The 27,055-nt window shown below is 39.3% G+C and overlaps 1 protein-coding gene and 1 long non-coding RNA gene across 2 annotated transcripts in view; one reads left to right on the top strand and one right to left on the bottom strand.

Moving 5' to 3' along the window:
- Positions 1–1,319: 1,319 nt before the first annotated feature.
- On the top strand, positions 1,320–17,737 carry tars1 (threonyl-tRNA synthetase 1). The gene is made up of 19 exons (XM_018672908.2): positions 1,320–1,489; positions 2,336–2,410; positions 3,282–3,472; positions 4,110–4,233; positions 5,282–5,406; positions 6,152–6,269; positions 6,379–6,443; positions 7,128–7,206; positions 7,446–7,592; positions 8,002–8,100; positions 9,301–9,467; positions 10,268–10,430; positions 11,851–11,988; positions 13,694–13,771; positions 13,856–13,956; positions 14,091–14,195; positions 14,421–14,493; positions 16,463–16,577; positions 16,691–17,737. Exons 1-19 carry the CDS (start codon positions 1,430–1,432, stop codon positions 16,837–16,839), a joined length of 2,172 nt encoding a protein of 723 aa, XP_018528424.1. The 5' UTR covers positions 1,320–1,429; the 3' UTR covers positions 16,840–17,737.
- Positions 17,559–27,055, bottom strand: part of LOC108881468 (uncharacterized) — a 103,558-nt gene continuing 94,061 nt past the window's right edge. The window contains exons 2-3 of the long non-coding RNA XR_001960619.2: positions 19,529–19,594; positions 17,559–17,866 (exon numbers count right to left, since the gene is read on the bottom strand). This is a non-coding gene — a long non-coding RNA (uncharacterized LOC108881468). The remainder of the gene's footprint in view (positions 17,867–19,528; positions 19,595–27,055) is intronic.

Here is a 27,055-nt window from a genome sequence, read left to right as displayed (position 1 = left end):
CAACACTAGCTACGAGCCTCAAGGGCAGGTGGGTGGTGCATGGAAAATCACCTGATGCTTAACAGAGGGAAATCATACTTCAGACCAATATGTCAGCAATAATTTCATTTAGAAAACTCCAGTGATTTCACACAGGAACATGAGATGACTTACTTTCTTATTATTATTATTCTTTTATCTAAATTGCTGTATGTGCCGCTGAGCACTGTGTGTATCCAGGTTTTACTCACAGCAGCAGGTGATTTCCCTGATTTAAACCACATCTCTGGTTGTTAAACAGTGAAATAAGGTGCTCAGCTTGCATACATATGGTTCTACGAAATTAAAGTATAAGCCTGCCCTGCTGTCAGTATTCATAATATTATAATATATAATATAATATCATATTATAATATATAATAAAATAATACATATAATATTCAATAATAACAGCTCATCATCTTCAGGTTTTCAAGTGTTAACTCGGGCTCCAGGAAATAATTCTGAGCATTTTTCCCTACTCTCACATTTCATACACTAAACAATCAATACATTATTGAAGAGAGTAACTGTCAGATATATTGATAATAAAAAATAACTGTTGATTGTTGCCTCACAGTACATCTATGATGGAATGACACCACTTTGCCCGAGGCTCTGTGTGTTTATTACCTGATACACACAAAAAAAGAGAAGCAATTTGATAAAAAACAAACAAATGACCACATGACAAAACTGCAACAATTATGTCTTAAAACTAGATTTTTCTCTCCCTGCAAGATGGAGGATGAAGGACCACAACATAGTTGATATTCTACAGTGGTGCAAATACCTGACAAATTTCATTATGTAAATCTGAATTATATGGAGTAAAGCTGGGGCCCCTGGGTAGTTGCTGTTGATAATCCAGCCTGGGTGACTACTTGAAAAAGAAGAAAACTTTTAATTCATTTCAGTTTTCAAGAATTAGAAAAGAAAAGTTGCACAAACCACTGTAGCCATAAATAAGTTTCTAAATAATGCTCGAGTTATCGAGCATTATTTAGAAACAAATGATTATTAGGCCTTATTACAGTGTATTAATTTACATATTTTAGGCTTGGTAGCATATATCTGTATAAGAAACTTTGCCTAGCCTATATGAATGATGGGCTTCTGGTGTAAATGCACAATCTTTCACAGGGTTCAAATACAAAAGAAAACAGCTTTATAATATTGACTCAATAAATGTTTGGTTTAACAATATCACTTATTGCATGAACGGATCTGGTTAACAACTGGAGTTATCCTCTGTCAGATATAGCACCGCCCACCTCCGCAACGTTGCATCAGAATCGCAATATCCGGGAAACGTAAGCCTTCAACACCTTACCCGGCACCCTCACTGCATACGGTACACATTTCTCTTCGCATAAGTTATCTCTAAACGTGAGGTAGCTTTGCACTTGTTATGGCTGAACAGACGGTCGTGGAGAAAATGAGCGAACTGAAAGTGGACGAGGGTAAAAAGGTGATACTTCACTTTCCTTACCGGCTCAATTTAAGCCAAATTAGCGAACTGGCTAGCAGCTAGCCTAGCCACCAGTCAGATTCATGCTGCCATGTAGCTACCAGCAATGTGGTGCTAACGTTAAGGCTAGCTAGCTTTTACCGGTAACGTTATGTTTGCTTTACCGAAAATGCCTCTTTCAAGGTAACACAAGCACTGATTTATTTATTTTGTCTTTTAATCTGTTTAGGTGGCAACTTGTGCCACGTTGCAATTAAGCAAGCGCAGCCGGCTAGTTGGTTTAGCAAACATACCTTGTAGGAGAGAGCCTCTCTCCAAACTAAACTCAAAATTCTGGAAATTAAATGTTTCTCTGCTTATCATAGGCCCGCACACACGTTAAGGCAGTATTTAAAAAACTTGTACGAGTCACCTATGTTCTCTATTTACATCGGCACACGCTAAGTGGACCAAGCGGGTTTGTACTCGACATATTTCTAACAATTACTCAAGTGGTTTTAACTGGGAGGACGCTGTCAGATGGCGTGAGCCATTTATAAATTGTTACTGGATCACTTACTGGATTTACCTCAGAGTCACACTCTTTTATGGACTATAGGCTACATATACCCAGGCCTCTTTGAATTAAGAGATTTTGCGTAGTGTTAGTGTTTCCCAGTGTCTAGCATTAGCAGTGTATGTTACCATTGTTATATCAAGTATCGAGCAAGTGTGCGAGTTTGCCATCTTAATATAAGTAGTGTGTAGTTTGTATTTGTGTCTGAACCAGCTTCATACTAAACTTGACTGTCATGCACTTTGTTGATGAAACTAAGTTGTGAACCTCATGATGTGATTTTTGAAAAGGGTGGAACTGAAAGCAGTAAAGATGGAGGAAAGAAGAAAGCTAAGGCCGCTGGAGTCTCTCCAGGGAGGGTGGAGGTGAGTTGCTAAATCGTATGTATGTACTATTAGACATTACTTTGACTGCTTGTTTTAGAAGAACATAAATCATTCTGTATGTCCAGTGTTTGTGTACATCTGTCATTGTATGCTCATGCATCTAATAGTGGTTATTAGACTTAGACAGACTTTGTCATTCAAATTTACACCATACAGTGCACATCAGTATGAAATTCCATTGCCTTGGCTTGAATAGTGCAGAAATAGAACAGCAGCAGTGTTGTACATGAAAATAGAATGTTGCTAAAAATGAATAGGTATACAAGGAAGAACAGCTATATATAAAATACTATAAAAATCTAAATATTAAATATATTGCACTTTGTGTTGTGGTATTGCACAGCAATAGTATTGAACTCCTGAGTAGGGAGCAGTCCTGTGTGGGAGTGTGTAGGTGTGAGGGAGGGTGGGGGGAGTTAATTTTTTTTATGCAGCAGGTCCATGATTATCTGTGTTTGTCTGTGTGACTGTTGTGACATCTAGCCACATATTAATCTGGGAAACACTAGGTTGCTACAATTAATTTTCAAAGCAATAAATATTTAAGCAGGCTTCATCATGTACTGTAAATATCAAGTTTAGAGATTAGCTCCCACTGTCAGTGTAGTGACTGCATTTTGTGCTGTAACTGCTTTGTACTGATTTTTGTTATATATAAACAAAACATTTCTGTGTTCTGTGTAGCTGTCACAGTTTGATGTCTAACCACATCAGACTATCAACAACAATGAAGAGAGGCATTAGCAATTTGCACAGATTAACATCAGATGAAATTTATCCACAGTGACAGCATTACTGACTACCCCCCCCCCCCCCCCCATTTACTCACACCTCTCTTGTTTTTGTCCAGCTGTCACCACCACCTCAGTACATCGAAGAGCGCCTTACTTTGTACACAAAGCTGAAAGCCGAGCATGACACTCTGATGGCAGAGAGGGCTGCAAACAATAGCCGAGCCATCAAGGTGACCCTGCCCGATGGAAAGGTGGTGGAGGCTGAGTCTTGGAAGACCACACCATACCAGGTGGCCTGTGGAATCAGGTCAGTGTGATGATAGGAACGATGTCTGTCTGTCTAGATGCAAGTTTGTATTGTTTGTAGATGTGGCACTTCACTTTCATGTAGCTTAAAAAAAGAAAGGAAAACCTCAAGGGTATTTCAAGAATTTCCAAAGATTAACTGTCAAGTTTATTAGTACAGCTTGTAATTATTCCTAACAGTGTAAAAAGACTTAACAACACCCACATTATGAAAACAGTAATTCAAAATGACACCCGCCAACCTAAGACTGTCCACTGAAGACAAGAAAATGCTTAGACAATAACACCTCATTAGTATTAAAAGTAGAGGAAACTCTGCTGTGGTAAAGATGGGAAATTAGCTCCCTACCAACATAGCCCAATATACAATAAGTGATAATAGTATGTTAACAGAGATTAAAAGTTGATAACCACGGGGCACATGAACAGACTGCACAGTAAACACAGAAGAAAACTTGAGGAAATGTCAGGAGCTCTACCACCACGTTGTAAGAGTGGAAGCCAGTGTTGCTCCACACACTTGTAATTTGTTCATGGGTGTATATGGCTGGTGTCTTTAAACATTAAAAGCCCGTAAGTCTGTTCTTATTTTCTAAAATTGTCAATTTGATGTAGAATATTTGATGTTTTCTGTCCAGTCAAGGCCTTGCTGACAACACAGTGATTGCCAAAGTGAACAATATTGTGTGGGACCTAGACAGACCTCTGGAGGATGACTGCAGCCTTCAGTTGCTCAAGTTTGATGATGAGGAAGCTCAAGCTGTAAGTACACCTCAGCCCTGTTCTAACACAATGTGTATAAGTGCATGTATAGGTAAATGTAGATTCAGATATTTTCCCCCTATGGATTAATAGAGGGGAATTGTAGTATAGTAAATTCTTCTTGATGCACAGTTGGCTCCTTTTGAGCACCAAAAATTATACTCAATACATTTGTTGTACTTAGTAACTAATTTGGAGTATATTTTATATAGAACATACATAGAGAACTAATTACAACAGTTCTTTAGATTTTCCCAAAATTAAACAGTTGAGAACTCAGAATAATAAATATTTTTATATGCTACAAATTGTATCCCACACGCACTATTTTGTCACAAGCTATGATGTTAATTTACTTTTTTGGATTTTCTCAGTGTCCAATGATTTTAACAAAACCAATGGTTACTTAAGAGTATGCAACATCTTGAAGGGTTTGTTCAGTCTTATTGATATGCAGTTAGGTCAAGGTGCCTGGGCATGTAAGGTTAAAGTGATGACTGAGAGGTTTACAATCAATAATAAACCTCAAAGCTCTGTGATCCACCAAGTGTCTTTGCCACAAAGACATTAAGAGGAGATGTGAGAATATAAAAAATAGCTGCAATCATGCACTGCCATAAAAGTGACAGCAACTGGTCTCTCTAAGAGAATAATGAGGCTTGTTCCTTTAAAAAAAAATCCAGTTTGAGTGTCATTGTCCTGGACAGTCCTGAGCCATTTCTCAGCTAAGATTGTTAAGTACTTACACTAATGGAATGTGAAATGTTAATCAATTTACTTTCCAGTGTACCTTTTGTCAGCATATGGTGCATTTAGCATACTTTTAACATCTTTTATATTGTCAGAATTCAGGAGAAGTGAGATACCATGTTTAAGTTGTTTGTATGTTCTTGAAGGCTTTAACAAATTTTGCTGCTCAGAGAATGACTAATATTTGCACAGACATTAAGGACAACAGTCTTTATTTTCCATCATATTTCTCATTCTTAATAAACACAAAGTAATGGACTGGACTCTGATTGGACAATATTTTTTGTATATTGTTTAGGTTTACTGGCACTCTAGTGCTCATATCATGGGTGAAGCAATGGAGAGGGTGTATGGAGGCTGCCTCTGCTACGGTCCCCCCATTGAGAGCGGCTTCTACTACGACATGTTCCTGGAGAACAATGAGTGAGTCGCACAGGCTTTGGGTTCAGATTTGTCTGTATAATTAGTTGTTAGTCAGCTCTCGGTGTTATTTTGGTGTGTACCTCAAGGCTTAGCAGCTGTCAGTCGGGTTCAGTGTCTGAGGCAGGTAGCAAACACAAAACGTGTGGATTGTTATGACACTAATGCCGTCTAGCTGGATTTTCTTGGGTGTGGATTTAAAATGACATCTTTCAATATCTATGAGATTGGAAGCCTAAAAGCATACCTATTCAAAACACAGAAGTAGAGATTACTGCAGTGGAGCTTTGAAAGTGTTGAGACACCCTTAGAAATTTGAACACCTCCTCCTCGTAAACAACTTTTTCACTTGACCTTTCCCTGAAACAGATGCATTTCTCCCTGCTTCAGGCTACAGGAGAGCGTGAGGAGTGCTGTCTAATTAATTCTACAACCTCTATAATGAAGTCATTTTATGCTAATGGGATTCTTGAAGACTGTTTTTTGCAAGAATATTTTGACATTGCTCAAACCCTAAAGCCAAGGACTTAAAAGTATTTGCCCATGCTTGGCAGAGGTTATCAGTTCCTGGAAGTCAAAGAACTGGTGTAAAAAAAGGTCTGGTCACATCCATGATGCCCTCTAGTAACTGTGTCAGACTAAATTTAGCAATTGGAAGCAGTTTGCATATTAATGCGGGCTTCTAAGTAAGAAAGTCATTGTTGAATGTACTGTTCCTGTTTTGCTTATCTATTGATGTTTTGGACAGGGGTGTATCGAGCAATGACTTCCCATGTCTGGAAAACTTGTGCAAGAAAATAATCAAGGAGAAGCAGCCATTTGAGAGGCTAGAGATAAAGAAGGAGACTTTGCTGGAAATGTTCAAGGTATCTTAAAGAACTAACACACAGACAATATATACAAAAAAGAAAAAAAAGCTGTAAGGAGCATTGCTTTGGTACCAGAACTTATTAAACCACCTTGGGTTCTTTACAGTACAACAAGTTTAAGTGCCGCATTCTGAATGAGAAAGTCACCACTCCCACTACCACAGTATACAGGTGAGCCCACTTTCTGTGCTTGTACACGTTTTCATTTTTGAAAAATAATTCTGATTATTCTGGTTTTCTTATTGTCAGCAAATCCAATGAAAAGACCAAAATTGATCAGACTAATAAATATTATGTGCATTCAAAGCCTAATACAGCTCATTACCCTGTGCCACAGAGCTCCATTGTTGTGTCCAGAAACTATTGAGACATATAAATGAGCCTCACCATTGCACTTGGTGACATGATCCTTCATTACAATGAACATGGGCCCTGTAGTTTATTTTGAGTCACTCATAGACCATCCTGCTGAGGGAAATCTTCATTATCTAACCAAATAAATAAATAGTGCCCACTAAACTTAACATCTGTGTTTGTTGAAAACTACAGTGCCCAGTTGTTTAAGGAAATAGTTTTTCCTTTCAGAATGGAGGAATGTATGTGTAACCTTTTTTTTTTTTTTTTTTTTAAATATGTATATATGTATTTTTACATATGTATGTCTTCAGTAGTAACCAATGGGCTTGGGGCTGTCAGATGGGGTGGGGAAAAGTTGAAAGATGGGCTAATGTGTCTTTCCTTTTGGCCTTCTTATGGGATTTGTTGACAGTGACAGTCTAGAGTACTGCTAGCCTTATCCTAAACATGACTGGTTATTGTGAGGCATTTTAAAATAATATTTATTGCACACTTCAGGTGTGGTCCTTTAATTGACTTGTGCCGGGGGCCTCATGTGAGACACACCGGGAAAATCAAGGCACTTAAGATCCACAAGGTAAGCCTGTTTGTTTTCAGTTGTGCATTATGTATAGCAAAGTGGTTATAGTATATGTTGGTTTATTGTTGATTAAACCAGATAAGATTTCAAGTACCCTAGTCTGTGCCCTAAATGTCTGGCAGTAAGCACATTTGTCCCCATTTCCAGAGCCAAGGTACCTTATGTTTTACTCTCCAGGGAATTGATGCACCCAAAAGAGTGATGATAGCTAACATACTCCTTTTGTGGTGTGCTAGAATTCGTCTACGTACTGGGAGGGAAAGGCGGACATGGAAACCCTCCAGAGGATCTACGGGATCTCCTTCCCTGACCCCAAAATGCTCAAAGAGTGGGAGAAGTTTCAGGAGGATGCCAAGAACAGAGATCACCGCAAACTGGGCCGGGTATGTACTGAAATGTGAAGAGGCTGTCGGTTAGCAGATGAGTTGATGTCCATAATCCATACTTTTAAAGCCATCTCAAAAAGATTTTATTCTCAGAAAAAGTAGGCAAAATTAACCCATAGCATAAAGCAGCATTCAGTTAGTTTGCTACTAATCTAAGAAAGCACCTATTAAGCTGTAATGGTATCTTTAGTGACATATATCTATAATCAACTGACAGTTAAGGGTGTGTTTGTTGATGCCATTCATTCAGTATAATAACAGATGTGGAAAAGTGAGCTAAGCAGGAGACCAAGTACGTTGTCAGACAAACCTTGTTACATTAACTATGTGATGAGCCAGTTTGGCCCGAGTGGTGGCTCTTTCACGTCACACTAACAAAAGGTTTTTCTTTTTTTTTTTAATTCAGGAGCAGGACCTGTTCTTCTTCCATGACCTGAGTCCAGGGAGCTGCTTCTTCCTGCCAAAGGGAGCCTTCATCTACAACTCCCTGATTGAGTTCATCAGAGTAAGTCAGAGCTGTCAGACCTACAGTGGATATTTTCTGTCATCTCACTCTAAACTTTAATACAGAAGAGAAGACTGAGGTTATGAGGCAGGAGGTTTAATTTGCAGGAAGACCATGGAAGAAGGGAAGAGTAGATTTGTACTTTAGGTGGCCTATATGATAATAATGGTTTTATATATTCACATTACTAAAAACTAAGGACTAATGAATCAAGTCTCAGAAACCAGGTGCTAAGCATATAAAATGTTTCCACAGCCAAAATAAATTAATTATTGGACGGAAACTTGTGCATGCACATACAAGAAAAGGATAATTAATATCCCTACCTTCTCTCCCCTCAGAAATTATGCTGGACATAGATGTTGACACTTCTAATGTTAATGCTTATTCAATACGACATATCTCATTTTTGGCCAGGTAATAGAAAAACTTTACACAGTAAGAAGTTAACCTTTGAACACAAACTTATTATTCATAGCTGTTTATTTGGAATAAATCGAAACATGTAAAAAAGACTTGATTGACAGCATTGAAGAAAAGCTCTTAAGCTTGCACCTGCTCTGATATAATGGGCCACACACATCAATATGATTCATTCACTTTCTTGTTTTTCAGTCAAAGCAGGCACAATGCAGTGCACATTGGAAGTAATTTCACTTTAATGTGGTAAAATAGATTTCTGACTGAGGAGACTGTGAGTAATGAGATCTGTTTAAAAACAGCTCTGGATGTACAAGCGACAGAACACCTCAAACATCCAAATATTTGTAGCGTCTGTAACTGTCGGGATTTTAAATAAATAATCTTATTTTATTATTGCTATCGGCTGTCTGTTTTGAATTCTAAAACTAATGGCAAAGAAAACATGCCTTCACAAAGAGCAATAAAGCACCTTTTAGTTTTCCCCAGATCCCTTTCACAATGTGTAAACAAACTGGAATATGAATGTGCAGCAGTATAAACATTCTTAGAGATATTTTGCTTTTTCAAAACCTTAGTCTTTGCTTGTAGAGTAATGTATGTTTTAGAGGATATGCACCATTTCAGTGAGTCCTCTGGTATTGACAGAAACAGTCTCAACCATTTGTTTGTAGTTGTGATGTGCACGCAGAATTATGAAGCTGAGTTTCTTTATGTAACTCAAAACAGTCTTAAAAGTGAAATCCTCAGTGTGAGAAAACATTGCTCCGTCTTTGGCAGAGTGAGTACAGGAAGAGGGGTTTCCAGGAAGTGGTGACACCCAACATCTTCAACAGCAAACTGTGGCAGACGTCTGGCCACTGGCAGCACTACAGTGAGAATATGTTTTCCTTCGAGGTCGAGAAGGAGACCTTCGCTCTCAAACCCATGAACTGCCCTGGACACTGGTGAGGACTCCTTTTCCTCTCATTCAGAGATGTTTGAAAGTATAATTTTGATTTTAGCAAGCAACTCGCACATGAAGTGTAAAGAAAAACAAACCCACTTCTGTTAGACATTGTGTATCAAGTCTTGCTCTAGTGTGAAATAGATATTTTAAGTTGGTTTCTATCTGTAATCAGAGAAACAACTGTTTGTTGGAAGCATTAGGCAACGGGTACTGTTGTCACAATAGAAAATGATTTTAACCTTGGTAAAATATATAAAACTAAAAACAACAGTATCGTGGCAAACGGGGACAACCATTAAGTAATGTTTTACCACACCTGAATAGCTTTATAAGAGGTTGCTTGAGGGTTTTGTTATCAGTAGTAGACTCAGTCTTTGTGAAATAGCTTCATATTTCACTGCTACGGTAGTTTGTTATCCAGTTCGGCTCAGCTTGTAATGGACTGATGCTCTTGCCATGTTTTCAGTTGTTGAATGACCCAGTTCATTTTACTGCTGAATGCTGCATTGCAGTGTTAAGAGCCAGACTGCAGCTCTTTGTATTCAAATCTTTTATCTCCTTTTTACTGTTCCAATCTTTGTGCTATCCACATGGGCAGCCCCTCTGGTGATCACACTGAAATGGAAACTGAGCTTGCAAACACATTTTGTCAAAGTGTTGGATGTCAGTTAAATCAAGTATTTAATTCAGTCTTTTTCAGTGGCATTGAAGTAGTGGAGCAATTTTCAGTTATTGTGATAATTCTGGGTTGAAGTTAGCACTTTTTTTTACACTTTGCCTGTGTGTGTTTGGTATCAGTCTGATGTTTGATCACCGGCCACGCTCCTGGAGAGAGTTGCCCCTTCGCATGGCCGACTTTGGCGTCCTACACAGGAATGAGCTGTCGGGAGCCCTCACTGGCCTCACACGTGTCCGCCGCTTCCAGCAGGACGATGCTCACATCTTCTGCTCCATGGACCAGGTGAGGCCTGCACTGACTCTAGTTCACACAACAGATGTATTGTAAGTCTGATGGGAACATGAAATTTGAGCTTACCAGACCTAAGGGACATGCTCCTCACTGCTAATTGAGGCTAGTGACCAGAGGCTACATCAGCTTCTCACTGAACTGTCAGTGGTTGTGTTGCATTGTTGGTAATGTAGGTGCCAGGTTTTGACAGAAAAGATGAATGTATGGAATAAATAAGACCGTGTGTGTGATTGTGCTGCATTGATTTTCATCCCATATTTGACAGGATTTTATTCATTCCATTGTCGCATACTTCTGCCAGTACCTCTGACATATGTTTCCACTTGCTATTTAGATCAATAAAAATGCAGTGGATTCAAAACACTTGAAAGCAAGTTAAACAACATTAAGACAAAAAACAAGCACACAGTGGTAAGCTATCACAGAGTTTACAGGGAAGTAGCTTTCTGTCGAGAATCATTTATACCTGTTTGAAAGTAGCCCAGTTTTGAAGGCTCTGTGTACATCAGTGTCCTGCTGGGACAGTTTATTAAATAAATTCAGGTAATGTTGTTGGTGAACAGTCTGTCACACTCTCAGATAAAGTGAGAGAACTCAACGAGCCGCTGCCTGCAGCCTGATGTAGCAACTTGCATGTTAAATCCTCTCACCAGAGAGGAGCACTGCCAATACTGATGTACACAAACAGGATTTTGGAAGACTGAAGAGATTTCTTAATTAGTTTGTTCAAATGTAGTGACACAGCAACTTGCAGCCAGGATCCCACTGATTTTGTTTTCTCTTTATCAGTAATGGCTTTGGATTGAATGGTTAATTATTTGATTGCACTTTGTACACAAAGTATTTTGATTTTAATTTTTCACTTTCATTGCAGCAGCTGGAAAGCATATCTTGTACTCTTCGTTTTTTAAATTACAAAATCAAACAAACGTGGAGCAGACTGCAGAGGATATGTTTTTACCCTATAGCCACTATTAAGTCTATAATCAGTAACTCCAGATGGTGTCCCACGTTTAAGAAGTTAAAAAAAAACTTGCTCTGCAGAGACTTACCTTTCTTTTCAGTTCTTCTTGTCTTTGTGGTATATATCCCTTTTCACATCCAAGTTGTTAGCTCTAAACTTGTGATTGATCACATATGATGAAAGTCCATGATTGCCTCACAGGGACTCAGTGGCAACATATAACACAATTATATTATGATTAAATGTTGCCAGTGGCTCTGTTATCTAAAAGAAAAATGAGCAGTTTATCATCAAATAAATATTGGATCACTGTTTGATTGCATCATATAATTTCCTTCTTAAGTAATACCGGAACAAACAAAGATGAAATCAGTCCAGAAATTAAACTTGCAGACATATCCAGATGGATGATACAGATTCTGTTACATTTTGTTTTTTTGACCCCAGATTGAGGAGGAGATCAAGGGCTGCCTGGACTTCCTGCGGACTGTGTATGACGTATTTGGCTTCACTTTCAAACTCAACCTCTCCACACGACCAGAGAAGTTCCTTGGGGACCCAGACGTGTGGGACCAAGCAGAGAAGGTAATCAGAATGCCTCTTGTTTCTCTCATATAGTTGGAAATGTGAACAACCCTCAGACAAAGCCTCACTGGAGAATTAAGATGATGTTGGTGATATTATCAAGATGGAAATTACAGAGACACTCCACAGACAGAAAATGGAAGAGTGAGATTCTCTGAGACCCAGAGAACATTTATATTTTAATGGGTTTTATTCTGTAGAACTGCCTTCAGTTCTGAAGCAGAAAAAAATGTCTTCTCCAGAGAATCCACATCAGTGCAATCACTGTCAAATCAAGCTCACCAGTTACATTTTGCAGTTTTGGTTCAGATGTAATTTGCCCAGGGAAAGAGCAGGTAATATATTAAAATTAACTTTAACAAAGTAATGAGAGTGAGTGAGTTAAACTGAGTGATACTGACTTTTTATTGGTTGGTGCTTTCAGCATTAGATGAAACACAGTGAGGATCACTCTTAAGGTGTAGCAAGAATCAGCTCAGTATTAAATGACAGTTGTTCGATAAAAGTGCCCCAAGTAAACTGCATTGTTTTATCAGTAGCACAGGTGTATGAAGCACATGCAATTTGTTTATTAGTCTGGCAAGCCTTTACTCGCAATAGATGAAAAGGTCATGCAGCATGTGTTGAATTTCACAGTAGGGTGAGATTTTCTTTCCCTTGATTTTCTCTCTTCATTTGATTGTAAGAGGTATGTTTTATTTCACCAGTGAAATATATTTGCAGTGCATATTGACACACACTCTCACTCTGGAAACTGTTGTCTCACAGAATAAGATGATGGTTTTTTTTTGTTTTTTTAAACACCTTACTGTCCCCAGCCATGTGTCTTTTCCCCCTTCATCATTTGTTATGTTTTCATGTTTGGTTTGTCATCTCAATCAACTACGAGCTGCTGGGTGTCAAAATGTTCTAGAGTTTCAAAATGCATTGTCTGTTTTGTCAACACAAAATGCTCAACTCCTCTCACCCATGCTGATTCACTAGACAGATGTTATTTTGAAGTGCTTACTCTTTATTACTGGCTCCATTTCTTTCTTTCTTTCAATTCATTTGTAGTTTTAAGGGTATCTTTTGCCAATTGGAAAAAGTTACTTTTAATGTGTTATGTCATTAGTGTCAGTGAAGTTGTTACAGTAACTATTTAAATATTAAAGAGTTTGTTGCTGATGAACAGAAGAGGCCAGAGGATTTTAACACTGCAGTATAGAGATTGTACTAGATCTTACTGGCTGCATGTGCTAATGATGGTGCACCTTGCTGTAATTAACTTACTTGCAGTTCTCAGAACAGGGATAGTAGTTGTTTAAGGAAAACAAAAAGAAGAAAATTCTAATAGCTTGTAAGTTGTGCAGCTGATTTGCTTGACCTATCTGGATAGTTTTCTCTGAGGAAAACATTCTCTAAATTCAGCCCTGACTTTTTCTGAATAATATTTGTTCATACAAAGGTGGAAAATTGTACACAAAAAGTGACTTGTAAAGTTGGCCTAGTCACTGGAACAGATCTTGCTGCATGTTTCACTTACCTCATTAACTCCCACAAGCAACCATAAAATATTATTGAGACGTTAACATTTCTCAGTTCAGTGATTAGTTCCAGATGAAGAAAATGTCAGGTCTAAATATACAGCTTTGCTTAACACCACTGTTTACTTGTTGGTTGGCCACTGATATTGTAACAAAGCATTAATTGTTTGTTTTTACAGCAACTGGAGAACAGCTTGAATGACTTTGGGGAGAAATGGGTTCTTAACCCAGGGGACGGAGCTTTCTACGGACCAAAGGTGGGCTCTGCACTGCACTAATGATGTAATTAGACTGTGAAACAGCAGGATGGCAGTTGCTGACCGTGTGCCCTTTGATTGCAGATCGACATTCAGATCAAGGATGCCATTGGTCGGTACCACCAGTGTGCCACAATTCAGCTTGATTTCCAGCTCCCGATCCGCTTTAATCTCAGCTTCGTCAGGTAAGAGTGAAATGACGAATAGAATATTGTTTTTGTGTTTTATTGTTTTTTCAGTCAGTTTCTCATTTTCCCTGCTTGTCTGTGTCTCTTTTTCCCTTTTCTGCCTCCACCCCCACCCCCCAATGATTTTGTAGTCATGATGGTGATGACAAGAAGAGACCAGTGATCATCCACAGAGCCATCCTGGGATCAGTAGAGAGGATGATCGCTATTCTGACAGAAAACTACGGAGGCAAATGGTAGGTGAACAATCAATTTTAAAAGGTTGACTTGTCAAGTAAGACTGGACTCCAGACATTAATATTTTGTTTTATTGCAGATGTTACAGGGCACTGATGATGATTTTGAGATTTATGGGATACAAATAGATGCACCTCAACTCTGTTGGGCTGTAAATATTTGCACAGATTGTGTCTGGGCTGCTTTCTACCAACCAACTGCAAATATGTCCTGTCCTTTTTCAGGCCTCTGTGGCTCTCTCCTCGTCAAGTGATGGTTGTACCTGTGGGACCAACTTGTGAGGAGTACGCTCAGAAGGTAAGCACTGATCTCAGCCTCTTAAGTACATATTCACACTTCAGACACAGAGACAGCACAAATGGTACCCTGAGGCTATCGGGCACTTAAATTCAACACCAAGCTGATTTTGAATTTGTTATAGCTGTGCTGAACTTGTGTTTTCTCTCTCGGCCTATCTGTCTCTTTGTCCCTCTATGTCTGTTTCTCGTTTTCCCGCTCGCTGTCTCTTCCTCTCGCTCTGCTTCTCTCTTTTTCCTTCTGTCTCTCTTTCCTCTTCTGCCTCTGTCTCTCTCCCTGTCCTTCCTTCTGTCTCTCCTCCATTTCTCATCCTGTCTCTTTCTGCTTCTCCCTTTCTCCTCTGTCTGTTTCTCTCCTCCCTCTGTCACTTTGTCCTTTTCAGTCAGTTTCACATTTTCCCTTTTCTGCCTCCATCTCTTCTTGTCTCTTTGTCCCTTCCTTCTGTCTCTCCCTCTTTTGCCCCTTTTTGCCTCTATCTCTTTCTGTCTCTTTGTCCTTTTCAGTCTGTTTCTCATTTTCCCTCTTTGTCTTTTTCCCCTTTCTGCCTCCATCTCTTCCTGTCTCTTTCCCTGTCTCTCCCTCCCTCTGTCTGTCCATTTCAGTCAGTTTCTCATTTTCCCTGTTTGTCTGTGTCTCTTTGTCCCTTTCAGTCCATCTCTCATCTTGTCTCCTTCTGCTTCTCTCCCTGTCTGTCTGTCGTTTTCCTTCCCTCTCTGTGGCTGTCTCTCTCTCCCTTTCAGTCTGTTTCTCATCGTCCCTCACTGTCCCTCTTGCTGTCTGTGTCTTTTTCCCTTCTGTCTGTTTCTCCCTTTTCTGCCTCTATCTCTTCCTGTCTCTTTCCCTGTCCCTCTTGTTGTCTGTCCCTTCCTTCTGTCTCTCCCTCCATTTCTCATCCTGTCTCTTTCTGCTTCTCCCTTTCCCTTTTCTGCCTCCATCTCTTGCTGTCTGTCTCTTCCTCTCTCTGTGTCCCTTTCAGTCTGTTTCTCATTTTCCCTCTTTGTCTTTTTCCCCTTTCTGCCTCCATCTCTTCCTGTCTCTTTCCCTGTCTCTCCCTCCCTCTGTCTGTCCATTTCAGTCAGTTTCTCATTTTCCTTGTTTGTCTGTGTCTCTTTGTCCCTTTCAGTCCATCTCTCATCTTGTCTCCTTCTGCTTCTCTCCCTGTCTGTCTGTCGTTTTCCTTCCCTCTCTGTGGCTGTCTCTCTCTCCCTTTCAGTCTGTTTCTCATCGTCTCTGTTTGTCTGTCTCTTTTTCCCTTTTCTGCCTCCATCTATTTCTCTCTGGCTGTCTCTCTCTGCGGCTTTTTTTCTCTCCCTGTCTGTCTGTTGTTTTCCTTCCCTCTCTGTGGCTGTCTCTCTTCCCCTTTCAGTCTGTTTCTCATTGTCCCTCACTGTCCGTATCTTTTTCCCCTCTGTCTGTCTCTCCTTTTCTGCCTCCATCTCTTCCTGTCCCTCTCGCTGTCTGTCCCTTCCTTCTGTCTCTCCCTCCTTTGCCCTTTTCTGTCTGTCTTTTTTTCCCCTCCATCTCTTTCTGTCTCTCATTTTCCCTCTTCTGCCTCCATCTCTCTCTGGCTGTCTCTCTCCCTGTCCCTTTCTGCTTCTCTCTTCCTCTCTCTCTCTGGCTGTCTCTCTTTCCCCGTCTCTTTGTCCCTTTCAGTCTATTTCTTTTTCCTTCTGTCTCTCCCTCCTTTGCCCTTGTCTACCGTTTTCCTTCCCTCTCTGTGGCTGACTCTCTTCCCCTCTGTCTGTCTCTTTCAGCCTGTCTCTCTTTTTCCCTCTCCTGCCTCCATCTCTTTCTCTCTTGCTGTCTCTCTCCCTGTCCGTCTCTTCTATCTCTTTCTCTCTGTCCCTTTCTCTAATCTGGCATTTATCAGCATAGAGTAGAATTAGTAGAAATCTGTTAAAACGATTAAAGGAAATTAATGTACTTGCCTGTTTTTGATGGTTGGTTGTTTCTATGGTTAATATGGCAGGTCAAACAGGAATTCCACAGCAGCGGCTTCATGACTGATGTGGATCTCGACCCAGGCTGCACTCTGAACAAGAAGATCAGAAATGCACAGTTGGCACAGTATAACTTCATCCTGGGTCAGTAGCAACACACTTTTCTGTCTGTCTCTTCCTCCCTTTATCTGTTCCTCACTGTCCATCTAGATATTGATTTCTTTTGTCCTCTTTGCATGTTTGCCTTCTTGGGAAAGTGGTGGGAGAAAAGGAGAAGACGAGTAACACTGTGAATGTGCGCACTCGGGATAACAAAGTCCACGGCGAGCGCACTGTGGAGGAGTGCATCGAGCGCCTGAAACAGCTCAAGTCTTCCAGGAGTCGCAATGCTGAAGAGGAATTCTGAGCTCTCTTAAACTAGCTGCTATCAGCCTGACCTTCTCTCTGCAAGTGCTCAAATCCGGAAGGAAGTTTTTGATGAGGGATAATACTTACTTTACAAAATTGTCTAGTCTTTGTCCCCAAGAAATCACATTTTTCTGATTTGACAGTGTCTTCTGTTGCATTTTTACTGTATCACTCTGTTTTCAGTGATTAAGTCTCATGGTTGCTGTACTCTATAGACTGAAGTATAATTGTCAATATCCTCTCTGCTTATTGTTTCCTGAACAAAAGTAAGCTGAAAATCTCTGGATTTTGGGCTGTTGGTCACACAAAACAAGACATTTGAAGATATTACCATGGTCTGTTTGAAACAATTTGCACTATTTAAGTCAAAACACAACTGATAATGAAAATCATTAGTTGCAGCCATAGTTATGTTGAACATATTGTTACTTACACAATAAACAACTGACCCATCTCTCACAGTTGGACTGGCTAAAAACAATGTATTTGGTCTATGCAAATAACAATGATATGTGCTTTTATTTGCAATGAGAGTGGGGAAATGAGATCTGATCACTTGAGCAGTCATTTGAGACGTATGTGGCGATCACCCCAGACACATGTTAATGCCAGGTCTAAACAGGGTCTGTGTTTTCAGTTATCAAGTCTCATGGTCACTTTACTCCAGAGAATTAAGTATAATTGTCAATATCTCCAGTGGGATTTGGTCTGAAGAGCTTTACAGAACACATCTGTGCCATTAAATCTATTGTACCATAAAACTTGTCTTGAAAAACCTTATGTAATGAACTGAGGGGAAATGGTTTGTACCACTGTCTTAACCGGTTTGTATAAGTCACTCATTATTTCTTCAGGGAACTGTACATGAATTTTGAAAATAAACGATCTATTCTTGATGTGTATGTGCTGCTTTTTCTAAGATACTAAAAGATATGACTCACCTGTCCTTCAGCACCAAATTCTTGTTTCTTCAGAGTTGCGTCTTCTTAATTATGCTGTTGGAAACAAGGCGGTCTGTTGGTCACCTGTGTCAGGAAAAAGACTTTCAGTTACATGAACATTAAAATGTTTATAAAGCAATCATAGCAATAAAGTACAATTTTGGCAGCAGACAAAATCAACATGTATTTAAATTGTACTATGAAGAGGTGTGAGGACAGAAAAGTAGAGGTTTCTTTAATAGATGGCCCTTGGTGCTACTGACACACTTATCAAATGTGTTTTTATAGTCATAACTCACTTCACAAGTTTTTAGGCCAAAGTTGAAATTATTAGATAGTGCAAAACTTAAAACGTCCAATTTTCCACAAGGGTGAGGTGGAATTGGAGAGATGAGTACCAGTGTGGTAAAGTGGATCCTTATCACCCTCCTCCACTGGTGCGTCATCACTTAGGAAATCATAGAAATCACTGATGTGCTGGAGGGTAAACACCTGATGTTTCTCATTATTACATGCTTACTGAACTTGGAGAGACATTTACTTGTGCCGTCTGCTCCATGAGTGAAATATTTTTCATTCTGATACTGTTTCGACTTTGCTTTATACTGTTAAAAGATGCCATTATTCCTTTTCTCGTAAGAGGAAAATGTTTCCAATTACATGTAGCTACCTGGATGAAACATGCAGGATACATCACGTTCAAGTTACTACCATCTGTGTTCCAGTTATTCACTCCCAGTGCATTTATTGTCCATCTGCTCTCCTTATTTCTGCTCGACTCATGCAAAACTATACTTTAAAATGTGATACAGTTACAGTTTTTGATGATGTATACAATCTGCACATGTTGCACCCAGCTCTTGCTTTAAGTCTCATATTATTATTCCAACCACAAGTGGGTGCTATATCTGTATGCTCCACTCACAAAGCTGGAACAGACAAATAGTGAGAGCAGTGTGTTTCAGCAGTTATATAGCTGGGAAAAGTGGCCCTGCACCAATTATTGCCAAGGAACTTTTTGTGGAGAAAAACTCACCACAAAGTTGGTGAAGGAAACTAAAATGCTTTTGCTGTGGCTTTAACTGTTGCACTTATTTAGACACTCTGCTCACACAGGTTCAATATTCATGAAGTACTTAACAGGTTTAACTCTGGTGATGCTTCTGGCTATAGGATATGGCAGTAACTTGTTCCCTGTTTTATTTGGAAATGAGCTATTTAAATCACGCAAACTTCTCCCATAGATTTAGGTAGGAACATTAGCACTAAAGTTAAAGTTGAGCATGAAATATGGTCTCACACTTCCAGAAGAGGCAACGAGTGCCCAACTCTGAATACAGGCCAATAAAAACATTGATTTTGGCTGCCTCTGCAAGTTGCAAGCAATTAAAATAAGTGAGAAGCCATCAGTTATTTTGGCCAATTTGAACTTTTCAGCACCAAATAAAATATGTTCACAGGTTTGGCTTCTATATTTTATGCTTAATGAGACACAAGTCTGTAGCTTGGTTAAAGAGACATATTTAAAAGCATTTGTCATTATTTTGTTGAATGTTATGTTAGTGTTTCAGTTTTCTAAAAATGTTTTAAAGCACTGATCTAGCAATGATAGTCTTTAATTACTCATTATAATAACAATCATAAATGTTCATTATTTAAGTTTAGGTTTGCTTCTATAGAGAAATAGCAGAGCAGAAATTAAACTAGTAGAACAAGGAAATCAGAGAACAAAAAGTAAAACTTTACCTGTGTTGGTGTAAGGACGTCCTCATATCAAATCCGACCACAAGATGGAACAACTCAACCAGGATCCTGTGGGGGAAAAAAAAGGAGTGGGGCTAATGTCAGTGGAGTGTGGGAGAGAAAAACATTTTGATAAGGGGTTAATGAAAAAGTCAATGGAGTAGGAGAGTGTCAACAGACAGAGCAAGACAGCCAGAAACCTCTGGGGATTTGGCTCGGCTGTTGACTCTCAGCCTCCCTGTGAATCCTCGCTCCCTCTTTCCCCTGTTGGAACCTTTCCTGTATGCTTCACTGGCAACCTGGCCACGAAGGGTCACAACGCTTCACTGAACTGAGCAAACTTTTCTCTCTCTCACCACACATGCATTTTAAGGTATCAATTCACATGTTAAAAGGTCCCACTGCTGCAGCTCTTTACTTAGTTGATGCTAGAATAAGCCTTGGTATTAAAACTCTCTTTATGACGGGAGAAAAAAGTTAGTACACTCAAGTAGCTGGTAGCTGATTATCAATATTGCTTTTAAAAGCAGAACCAAGATATTCTAACAATCATCCTCCAAAAACATAAAAAGTGAAATGAAAACTACATTCCTGACAATCTCAATGGTGATTTTTTCAAATAATATAACTGACATTTTGGGATATAATAATAAGCTTATTTGCTCGTTTGCCAAGAGTTGAGAAGAAAAACACCACTCTCTGTCTGTGCCGTAAACATGAAGCTGGGGCCAGCAGCTGGTTAGCTTAGTTTAGCATAAAGACTGAAAACATGGGGAAACAGCTAGCCTAGCTCTGTCTGAAGAAAGCAAAATCTGTCTATCAGCAATTGTATAGCTCACCAATTAAGTGCATCATGTCTGGTTTGTTTAACCTGTACAAAAAACACAGATATAGCAAGTTAAACTGTGAGCAGATTCGGTTACTTTTAAACAGTGCCTGACTAGCCGTTTCCCCCTGTTTCCAGTCTGGTCACTAAACTTCATATTTAATAGACATCTTTTCATCTAACTCTTGACAAGAAAGCAAATTAAATATATTTCCCAAAATGTCGAACTATTCCTTTAAAACACATAATGAATGCTGAGATTTCTCATCCAATCTGCCTTTTGTTTTCTCAGCAGACACAGGTTGTTGTCCTTATTTTTTTGTTTATTTTCCTTTGTCACCATGACAACTGACAGCAGTCACTGCTGTTGTATACTCAGTTTGTATGATGTATGTAAAAAAGCTTTTTCCCTCAACTTTTTTTTTTTTCCAACAGTGACAGCCAAAAACCAAAAAGCCTCCCCTGTGACACACTCATGTTCCTACCTACTCTCCGCCCTTTCATCCTCGAGTCATGTTGCTTCTGGACCAAAGAAATGCATATTTGAATCCTTACCAACCATTTTCTTCTCCAGAATACTTCTCTGTCTCTGCAGCAACTGCTACCACCCTTACCACACACACACATGCATACAACCTCCTCCTGCACCATTACCCCTCTGCATAACTGCAACAGAACCCCAAATTATGGTCAGCCACTCATGAAGTTAGTTTTGCTTGGGAAAACCAAGCTGCCATCTTTAATATCATAATGTTACCAAATTATATGGTTCTAATTGGGAACTGTTTGATCACACTTTCTGTCATCTGGAAAGCTAGCGTGTGACCTTAACAGGCATTTTTTCTCATCTCAAAAGTATGACCTCTGCTTGTGACCCAGCATAAATTAAGTAAACCACTTTACACCAAGGAGAGGCCTTTGCCACCAGTCACACCCTGCATGTAGCCAACACCAACAATTCACTGTGAATATCTGTGATGTAGGTCTGGAGGATCTGCAAACACAAGACAGCTGCATGTCAAGCCAAACTGAGCAGCAGCACAGCAGTAAAGTCGAGGATGAGGACCAAAAACAAAAGTACAGAGAATAAACCAGTGGCAGCAGGTCAGATTTCTCTTTTACTCAGTTACAAATCTGGTCTGAAGTGACAACTAACAAATATTCTCATTCTAAATGATTTTGAAAGTAGATGATGTTTAATATTTTTTTCATACATTTGAAGTGCCAATATTTAGTTCAGTTTGTTCTGTACTATTGCCAGGACTTGGCCCATTACTTTTAGCTAACTGTTTATTACTGTTTAACTGTTTAACTGCATTTATTGACTTACTTACTAGGTAATTATTTCAACTGCCCCATTACCTTCAGCTAACAACAGGTTATCAATTACTTTTAGCTAACTATTTCAATCATTTATTTATTATGTTTAGCTAGAATTACAACAGTTTATTTAACTATTTCAGCAGTTTATCCACCATTTTGAGGTACTTTCACCTGTTTATCCAATAATTTTTAAAATAATAACTAATTATTTAAAATGTTTATTTATTACTTTTAGCTAATTATTCAAATAATTACTTTTAGGTATCAATGCTGACTTCTCTGCTTATATTCTAACTAATTTTCATGCACCATCAATGGCAACATGTGACTTTATGGACTTAACTGACTGAGGTTGGTGAAAGGTGCAGTCAGCCTATTGTAGCTGGTAGTTTTTATGATAAATCTACTAAAGATCACACAGATTTGCTGTCCTATTTGCATTTTCCTCCTAAACATGACGTCGGTACATTTATTTTAATCAGTTCATAGTTTCCTGACCTACTTCGCAATCTTTTCACCTATTCCCCAAATGTAGAGGTACCCCCTTGTGTGCAAGTTTGGGAATCACTGATCAGACCACTGACCACATCTCGTTATTTTCCTTTCTGATCTAGCCAACAGGACGTTTCTCACAAACTCACTGTGACATGATTATTTTAACAGGTGTTTAATAAAGTTTAACATTCTTGGGTTGTAACTGCAGTAAAAGCAATTAGCCCCTGACACTTTAAAACCCAAACGTCTTTTCCACAAATCAGCATTTTAATCTTAAATGCAGCGCCCAGAGCATCACAGTAGCAGTCAGAGTGGTTTTCTTGTAGCTAATATGCTCCTTATGGTGAAGAATTACATACTGTAAATCACTCATATGCACAGTCCACCTTCCTTTCTTGCCTGTGTTTGTTGAAATTGGCCCGCAGCACTGGTCCAGCCTGACTCTAGCAGCCTCATTACAACCAAGCAAAAGCCCATTACTCTGCTCTGCCCATGGGGAATAACACCTTTTTCTTCATTAACCAGCAAATAAGAGCTGTTACCCATAGTTTCCATTACTTTGTATTGTATGCCCTTAATACAAAATAACTCACTCAATCGACTTAATTTTCAACAGATTTTCCCTTTCAACACATTCTTTTCTCAAGCGCAATATCCTATTGAGTGACAAACCTAGATATTTTTAGAAAATGAAATGACATGAATGTAGCCATTTTTTCCTTTCCTCTATACAGCATTTTTCCAGGTAACACTTGACCTTAATAATTCTGTATAGCCTCTGACTGATCCCGTAGTAGTTGAACTGTTAGTTGGCTGTTTCAACCATGAATTCCTCCTTTCTCACCTTGCTTTAACTCAAACACAGTCTCTTCCTTATATGCAGCCAGCCAGATGTTTAGGCTGGAAGTTCTCCACAGAGGAGGCCTCAGTGGTATGCATGGTTGTTATTTATCTAAATTGTATTTTTCTCTTTAACAGCGTTTTTTCCCCTCCTTTCTGCTCTCAGGGGTGGTTTACTTTAGCCCCAAAGTAGGAGGTGCAGAGTGGGAAGGCTTTGCCAGCATACCCACAATTCACCAGTGGCTGACGGAGCTGATGAAGTTGAAGTTGACAGCTGCATAAATCACCAGCTCATGGTGCTAATAGGTGGCAGTATAAAATCAAGCTCAGACCACCCATGCTGCGGGGCAGGAATAGGAGCATCAAGTCATATCTACCATGCAGCACTGTACAGCCATCCGAAACACTTAACCCCCCTCTGGCTGCCCGGACTGTTCCAGTCCAAGGGGCTCTCTTAGCAACACAGGAAAGGCCCGTCTGGCATCCGCAGTGCAGTGATTCATATTTGGCACTTTCATAAAGGTTCCAGGCTGCTGGAGTTTTTTAGGGCCTATTGTCGAACGTTTCACTCCTCTATCGCCCTTTTGGAAAAACCTATAAACATTTCAAGGCCAATAACTGAACAGGAGCCTGTGCTTTTTCCTCTTTCATACAAGGATCTCAGTATGTCGTCAAATTCATTTTCTTTTTCCTCTTCACAGTGAGGAGAAAGGGCAGAACGCTCACCACTACCTTGATTTTTTTATGTGTAGTGTATTTCCACATATGAATGGAGAAGTGCTTTAGCTCATTCAGTAGAGCTGCTAAGAGAGGTGTGAAGGTGGCTGTTTGCAGGGCCTCTCTCTTTGTAAGAGGGGAGATAAAACACAAGCAGAGCATGAGGGGGCGGGCCCTCATCACACAAAGCAGAGCATATTGCTCAATAACAAGGCCTGAATCCCTGTGTCTAGCACAACAAAACTCTACCTTGAGTTGAGGGCCCCCATGCCATCAGGTTTGACCATGCATGTGCAGAATGAATGTAGACCCCCCACAACCCCATACCCCTCCACCCTCACGTCATTTTCACCATGTTTTTTTTTTGTTGTTGTTGTTGTTTTTTTGTTTTTTTTGAGCATGTCTGAGCTTCTGTTGTGTCCAATGACTTGTGGAAAACCCTAGGTTGTCCAATAGGAAAAGGCCTTGGAAGAAAAAAATAATGGTTTCAATCCCTGTGGAACCACTTTAGCATTAGTGACGACTGTGACCTTGAGAAGAACAGTGAATTGGTTCACCACTAGTGTGAGTGAGTGACACCTCTCAGATACATGTAGGTATTTGATCCATCGTTAATATAGAAATAGCAGCTTTAATCAATTAAAATGTTGCTTATTTTCAACAGACATATGTAGACCTGAAACGATCAGTCATTTTGAAATGTTGATCGGATGAAACAAGACAAGTGAAGACATCACTTAGAAAGACTGTGAAAGGCATTTTTTGCCATCTTCTGACTCTTTCTTGTTGGAACAACTGATCGATTAATTGATTACATAATTGCAAAATTAATCAATACTGAAAATAATCATTAATTGAAGCCCTAGACACATGGTTCATCTTAGTGTGAGTTTCACAGTTAAAAGGGTAACACTCGTCATCATAATTAATTTTGGTACCATTAACAAATACCCCGCAGAGACCATAATCCACAATGAATTGATGAGAAAAGAAAATAATGCCAGCTTCATGCTCTAACACCACCTCTGGCTCACATTTTTTCAATTCATTAAGGGTTTTCCCTCGGTTCACTTACATGTGAGAAACATTTAAGCCTGCCAAACCATACCGCAGAATTAAATAAGGATTTGAATGAGGGGAAGGACAATTTAATCACACCTGGAATTCACTTCACCACAGCAGCATTTTCATACCCTTCATCTGAAAATCCTCTCCTGCCAGCTGACCTGTCTTTTCTTCTTTGACCATACACTCTGCCTGCAACCTCCTGGCTCTGATGCACTTAAGCTGCTACAGGGTGTCCTTTACAGCCTATAAATGGCTTGGGGTCATCTGTCATTAAACTAGAGTGTGCAACAAAATGACTTCTGGCTGTGTTTGCCCCAGACGATAAAGCCTCGAGTGTTTATGGCAACTACCTGTTCCAACCTTTCTCGCTGTCTGCCCAGGTGGGCTGACGCGTGGAAAGGAAAATAAATGATGTTGATGTTTGTAACATTGCAGCCTCTTCTGTGGTTTAATGGTTAATGTTAGCGATACATTTGATGAATTTGTCAAAGTACCAGCTGCTGTAAAACACGGTATGCTTAAAAAAGTAGTGTAGGATTTCATCTTTTTAATGGTGAATTTATCGTTTTGGCTGATTTTAAGAATAATGATCTGTGGTGTTTTTGTGTGTGAATAAGCACCAGTGGGGGTTTTTTTGTTTGATTATACATAACCTTGAAATGTTTTCATGGCAATCCTCAAATTTTAATTTTGGTCTTAAAGTTTGCCTAATACAGTTGCTCACTATGCAGATATTCACTAATAACATGTTTTTAAAGGTTTAAAAGACTAGAATATGGAATAAAATCAGTATTTATATAGGAGTCAATTGTATTTTTCTTTGACATTTCCTTATTTCGCTCATCATAGACCAAGCATGATTGAATTACCTGATGTGTTAGTGTGGACAAGCGGTAGTTTGTGGTTTTGTGGTGTTTGTGGTGTGTGATCTGTTGCAGTCAGTGGTCAGACAGGAGGGGCCAAGCTGGGGCTGTTAGGCTGACCAATGACCACAGCTTAGTGTAAATGGTAGAAAGTGGTTAGCAGAGGCTATCTATGCATCAGTATGTACAGTATATATGTATTTATGCATTATTGAGTATGCACATTAGCATGAACATATTGATAGTGGAGGGATCTACAACTTAAATTCTAGACATAAATGTATACATATTTATCTCCTGTTCTCAAAGGGATCCAGCCATGGCTTTGGCTATGATGGCTTTTTCAATATGAACAAAGCTGCTTTAAGAGCTGCATTTGAACACTTATAACATTATAGTTGGCGAACTTAATGTTCCCCTCACTTTTTCACCTACAGCACTTACGCAATTTGCATTTGTTGGGTTTCTTGTGGAATTTATAAGGAAGACCAAAAGCCGACTGTTACTGACACAACTTAAATAATTGTAGAGCTGAAATGACTAGTCGATCAATTGATAAGAAAATTAGTCAACTGCTATATACTATAAGACAACAGAATATGTTTCGCTTTTTAATTGCAGCTCTAAAATGTCATGAAGTCAAAAAAACAAAATAAAACCCACTCGCTCCTAAAAAAATTCCCTAAATAAAGTTTGACTTTAAATACACAAGTGTGGACAATGAATCATAAAAAGGAGACAACCTATTTAACTGCCTGTAAAGTATTTTGCACTGTAGTCATACTTATTCTAAAATAAGATGAACTACAAGCTACCATTTTACCATGAACTGAGTTGCAAGAAACCACTGCAGCTGAAAAGTTGATCCAATTATATAAATGGAATAACAGCATTTAAGGTTGGACTTTAGCCACAATGTGTGAATGAGGTTTGAAGGAGGTGTCAGCATTTCATTACATCTGATAATGTTCCGTTTTCAGACACAAGGACACATATTTACTAAAAATCCCAGTTGTCCGCAGGTTGGTTTTTTTTTCTGGGGAAAAGAGGATTTTGACAGGAGTTCCAGGGAAAGACTATGATCTCAACTCTCAGTGTTCAAATCTTGTGCAGATATTAAGTAATGTAAAAACACAAAAGGACAAAAAGTTGGCTGTTACTACAGCAAAACAGTGTCCTGTCTGCACTCAGGTGATATTGCTGTTGACAGGATCACACATGTGACAGAACTGTCTCTGTAACAAGACACTTCTGAGTGTATTTATATAACCACTGTTGGCAAAATATTGAGTCGCTACATTAAAATAACTCTGTTTAGTTTGAGTAATCTTCAGTTTTTCAGTTAAAGAAACGCTGCTAACTGCGCTGCAGTCGACAAGACGTCTCACTCAAATGCTG

This window comes from Lates calcarifer, linkage group LG13, assembly GCF_001640805.2.
Source record: "Lates calcarifer isolate ASB-BC8 linkage group LG13, TLL_Latcal_v3, whole genome shotgun sequence".
Classification (NCBI taxonomy): Eukaryota; Metazoa; Chordata; class Actinopteri; family Centropomidae; genus Lates; species Lates calcarifer.
The sequence above is the reverse complement of the archived record's forward strand: the minus strand, read 5'-3'. Positions and strand labels throughout refer to the sequence as shown.

Bases quoted from the DNA above. Each gene is read 5' to 3' on its own strand.
- tars1 (XM_018672908.2), top strand. From the start codon at position 1,430: ATGGCTGAACAGACGGTCGTGGAGAAAATGAGCGAACTGAAAGTGGAC. The intron at 3,473-4,109 runs GTCAGTGTGATG...TTTTCTGTCCAG, and splicing joins CAGGTGGCCTGTGGAATCAG to TCAAGGCCTTGCTGACAACA. The intron at 9,468-10,267 runs GTGAGGACTCCT...GTTTGGTATCAG, and splicing joins ATGAACTGCCCTGGACACTG to TCTGATGTTTGATCACCGGC.